The sequence below is a fragment of the Eurypyga helias genome, unplaced genomic scaffold (genome assembly GCF_000690775.1).
Source record: "Eurypyga helias isolate BGI_N326 unplaced genomic scaffold, ASM69077v1 scaffold33371, whole genome shotgun sequence".
Classification (NCBI taxonomy): domain Eukaryota; kingdom Metazoa; phylum Chordata; class Aves; order Eurypygiformes; family Eurypygidae; genus Eurypyga; species Eurypyga helias.
Window position 1 is genome coordinate 1,322 of NW_010232024.1, and position 5,102 is coordinate 6,423.

A 5,102-nucleotide genomic window follows, 5' to 3' on the forward strand; every position below is an offset into this window, starting at 1 on the left:
TGAAATAGTTTTTAATTTGCATGAGGTGTACCTAAGTTCGATAGGTACTGCATCTCCAACACTGCGCTATGTCCATCACTCAGCATAACTATACTCACTCCTTTGTGCTCCGAGGACACAGTTACCCTACCAGCTTCAGCAGAAGCCTAACCTCACTGCCGAGTACCAACTTGGAACATATCTTGGAGCTCCTGCTTCAGTTTATAGTTGGTCCACCTGCGTCACGTCACCCCCTTCCAGTTACAACAAAACCGAGAGAGATCAGCAGCTTAACATGAATGTTGTGACCACGATGCAAGACTGACATAAAATTGGCAGGCAGTTATCTACAAGTTATGATTAACTATCACCTTTTCTGAAACACAGAAAGCAACAAAGTTGGCCAGTATGTTGCAGCTCCACAAAAATAGCTGTGCACTCAAGATACTGGTGGGTTTTTTTTTTTTCCTTTAAGATGATGAGGTAACAAAATAGACCTGCAGAGTTCACACAAGGAGGAAAAAAAAAAATTAAAGACTGCATTTCTCAGGAAGCCCTTTATTAAGTCAAGGCATTAAAGGAGAAACTACTGCTATTCACCATGCTTCTCTTCTTGAGGTGGTTCATACTGAGCCAGCTGTGGATTTAAAGAGAGGAATTTAGTTAGCTGCAACATTTCAAAAACACTTTCTGCATTAAGAACGTAGGAAAACGTTTGGTCTGGAAGCATTCCATTTGCACTGTGCATTGTAATCCATCACCGATATTTATGCAAGTCTGTTTGAGTCGGGCAACAAAGTAACTTCCCTCAAATCATCACTTTGTCACATTGTATAATCATGTAGCTGTAACAAGGGGGTTCTTAGACGCACTTTCCAGCGTACAGGTCTTGCCCTTAATTTTTTCCTATTTCTTGTTTTAGGTCTCACCATCTACTTTTTGTGTCAAGGTGCTGATCATTTTCAGCTGCTTTGATTTCACTGAAGTGATTAAATGAAACTCTCATTCGGTAGCAACAGTACCCAAACTAACATTTTCTGTAATCGTTTTAGTTTCCATTACGCTTTCTGGAGAGCATGGCCTGGGCAGCTATGCACTGAAGTGTGACCTTATAACGTTATTTCCTAAGAAAATATGAAGGTTTACTTGTTTACTTGACTTCAGTTACATTGAAAATAAGCTAAAGCTTCCAAATGATTCAAGCATGAGGACTGAGTCTCTTAAATATGCCAGTCCAGTTTCCTCAATTAAAATTCTTGCCCTCTCCTGAAAATTGCGGAGTACGTCAACAATAAACAAAGTACATAAATAAAAATACCCATGTGCTTCTTGTAGCAATGCTAAATTACAGCAATCACTCTGCCACTAGCAAGAACTGCTAAAATAGCATTTTGTGGTAAAATCTACAAGAACAACAAATGATGGCCAGTACACAATCCAAAGTCAGTTCTCCTTTCCACAAAGGGCCTAACTATTGGCTTCCTGCCCCCCATCCCACCCAAATCTGGCCAATAAATGTAAGGAACTGAACGGTTCTTCACAGCTGAATACAACAGAAGACCACCACCTATTTTGACATGACTTAAGTTACCAATAAATGTACAGTTAAAGGCATGTATTTATACTAGAGGACTGCTTTAAAAAAAAAAAAGCGCTAACAGCAGTGTTCCCCCTGCATTCTGTCCATGTAAACTTCCATGGCACGGCATGATGGGCAGAAATGGTAGGGAAAAAGAAAGGGAAAAAAAAAACCCAAACCAGGTAAAGTAACAGTTATCATTTGAAGGCTGAAGAAGGTGAAAGCACAAATAAACCCATGATTATGGAAGACTTATTCTCCTGAAACAAGTTTTGACTTCTTTAAAAGATTTCTTTAAACAAAGACCCAGGTTGCTCTGCTTTTGTGTGTCTACTTGCTATCGGCTGCATTTTTGAGTCGGCTACACCGAGTGAACTGCTAGTCTACTGCTACTAAAATTCTGCTCTTTGTCATATTTCCTAGTAAGAAATAACAAATGTTGTTGTAAAGACTCACAGTGGGTAACAGAGAAGGAGAAGAATGACTAGGCCAGCAAAAGGGTGCTCCAGACAAGAAATACAAAGGGGTAATGCCCAAGAATCCCTTCTCCTAGAATGAAGGTGGGTAACTACCTCCCAGTAAAAAACCCCTAGGGATGTTGTTCACATACAACAGCCATCCTCTTCCAACAAATGCATGGAAACCCGCAGCAGCAGCACCTAATAGCTTATTTAAGTTCTTAAAGTTTTCCTTCTTCAGCCTCGTTAGGTTTAGAGTCAGTGCACTAGGGAAGTTGTGCATCTCGGCGCTGTTTCAGAGAGCCTGTAGACCCACTAAAGCACAGCTCTGCCTTATGTAGCCCTTCAGGTCCACTCTCATTGCAGACAGAGGAATACCAGTGTCGTTTTAGCTGAAAAGTGCAAATTACTCTTCCAGGTAGATACAAGTGCCTCCACTGGTAACAGGTAAACACCCTGGCACGTGCAAGTCTGTGCCAGGTCACACAAACTAATATATAATATTCCTTCTTCAGTTTGCCTTTTGAAAGCCTTTATAACAGATACATTAGCTCTGTTCTTTCTCAAAACTCTTGTGGCATCATGAGCTACATAATGTCAGACAGCTTAAACACATCCAGACAGGACTGAAGGAAGACACAGGATTTAGCCTCGTTAACACATGCTTTCACTACACATATGAAATCCCTTGTTCGGCAATGTTACAGAATACAAGAGGTGGCTGACCAAAAAGGGAAAATCTTCACTATGATGAATCCTATCAGCATTCCTCAGCCACAAGGCTAAACAATGCAACAATTACCAGTTACTCTAATAGAGGAGAGTTAGCTGTATTCCAAGTATTAAAGCATTCTTCTTGTTGCGTAACACGGATCTACTAAGGAGCACCAAGTAGACTTTTACCTTGGTTTTCAGTTTTTTATTTTCTTCCAACACAGCTTCGTACTTTTCTTTCATCTCTGCCACTTCCAAGCGAAGTGCCTCTATTTCTGGATTCTCAGGAGCTGAAGCTCCCAGATGATGCTTCAGAAAGCTGATATTTCAGTGTTAAGCATTTCTTCCGTTAGACAGTACAACTGAATTTTGGTTTTAACGCTCACAATGAAGTTAGCGCTGCAATACACGTGACCGAAATTGCACTAAACCCCTTAATATTACTACAGTGCTTTTCAACCTATAGGATGAAATTGCAAAAAAAAGAGAGCTTTTCAAGTTCATTGGTATATTCCTTAAAAAAAAAAAAAAAACCAACAAACCAAAACACACACAAGCAAGACATCAGTACACACAGGACAAATTTTCATGTTTGACCACACACCCCTTTTCCTCTCTTAAATGCCTAAATTTTGGAGAGTTAAAAGGAATACCCAAACTATAGATGCAATAGCCAAAAAGAGAAGCTGCTTTAAAAAAAGCAAGGGAAAAAAATACATTAATTTTTCCCTCTTGTGTTATTAAAAATATTAAAAGGAAGCGTGAAGAAGCCAACTTCAGAAGCCACAGACACACAGTAAGCAGGCAAATCCAACGCTGCAGCTCTACAAAATTCTGTGATGGCCTACAACTTGGCAATTGCTGCCATACTGATACACACAGTTCTCTTGCATCCTGTCAGAATTTGTTAGCTTGGAAGAATGCGGTTATTAGCTAAAACGCATCCGTAAAGTCACATTCTCAATGTCAGTCTTCTGTACGTGTCTCTCCCGTTCACCTACGCCTCAGGAGCGGTACTGCTGTTCCGTGTCAAGCCTCTACCAACAATTCACAGGAGAGGAAAAGGATACTCCAGTGCACTATTTGGTTTCTCTGGCTCTTCATATAAGGCTACCAACACTGCAAATAGAAAATATTCAACAATTGCAAAATGTTCAGGCAACTCTAAGCTTTTTAAGCACGTACCCACGGAAGGCATACGAGTCGCACGGCGTATGTACAGCGCGTTTTCCTGTCTAACAAGATTTTCACCTGTATACTCTGGTGTAAAGCACAGGTCTGCTCTACAGGAGGGAACAGATCATCCCACCCAGTAACAGCTAGACACAAGTTTTGTCGATCCCCTAACCACAAGTTTGGGCTATTCTAGCACAGAACGTAGAACAGCCTGGATGATTTTTACATGTTCCACACACAACCCTAGTATTGGCTTTCATCAGCAAAATTGAAATTCTAATTATTTTGAGACTCTCCCACCATAAACCATTACTACCACTTAAACTACATCTTTGAAGGGCAGGACATCGGCACTTCCGTAACTTTCAGCATAAAAGCAAACCTCCATCGAACACCCGCAGGTACAAAACTCAGTGGCCACCATCAGCATAGGCGACACCGACAATCTTTACGGATGGGGGCTCCAGCAGCCAACGGAGCGCCAGAGAGCACAGGCACAAGCAGCAGTACCCCGACAGCTTAAAGAAAACTAGCTACACACATACCAACTCCACAGCTGGAGAGCTCAGTCACACGAACACTCAGAGAGTTCCCAAACACAACCACGTCGCCCCTCTCCACAGTGGCACACGTGTAGCTACAGAAGTCACCCGCTTTCATAAATACCTCGATGCCCTTCTCCCAGCACCAGATGTCCAAACTGCACCACCGTGTTGGTTTTAAGCTAAGAACCCACGTTAAAAACAAAATTAAGACACCACACTGCTTGGAAGACTCTTTTGCCATCCCGTAGGATGCATGGTGTTGCTGTAGAAAGAAAATCAAGTAGTATCCAGATGCCAGGCCGAGACAGTGCAGCACCTATTTGCTCGGCATCCTAGACCTGCTGCTCCCAGAAATATTAACAGATTTTCTCCACGTGGAAGGCTCTCAAAAAGAATTCAGAAGGATTTAAAAAAGATGCTTAGCCATACAGAAAGCCAAAGTATGCATCTGATTTAGCATCATCATCTTCCCCCTTCTGCTGCGGATAGGCACTTTCACAAAAAAGTTACAGGTTCATTAATTTTAGGAGAAGCACCAAGAAAGGGTCTTTTTTAAACAGAGTGTTTTTGAGGGCGAATTTGCTGTTATTTTGCCTCAAGCATTTACTTTTTCCGGGGCGCTCTGGCAGAATAACAGCCCCCAAGAAAGGT

The 5,102-nt window shown here is 41.7% G+C and overlaps 1 protein-coding gene across 1 annotated transcript; it reads right to left on the reverse strand.

The window, feature by feature from the left end:
* Nucleotides 1-521: 521 nt before the first annotated feature.
* MYCBP (MYC binding protein) lies at nucleotides 522-4,692 on the reverse strand. The gene is made up of 4 exons (XM_010161287.1): nucleotides 4,452-4,692; nucleotides 3,801-3,849; nucleotides 2,920-3,049; nucleotides 522-616 (listed from the first exon to the last, which is right to left on the reverse strand). The coding sequence occupies exons 1-4, from the start codon at nucleotides 4,690-4,692 to the stop codon at nucleotides 572-574; spliced, it is 465 nt and encodes a 154-aa protein (XP_010159589.1). The 3' UTR covers nucleotides 522-571.
* Nucleotides 4,693-5,102: the final 410 nt, after the last annotated feature.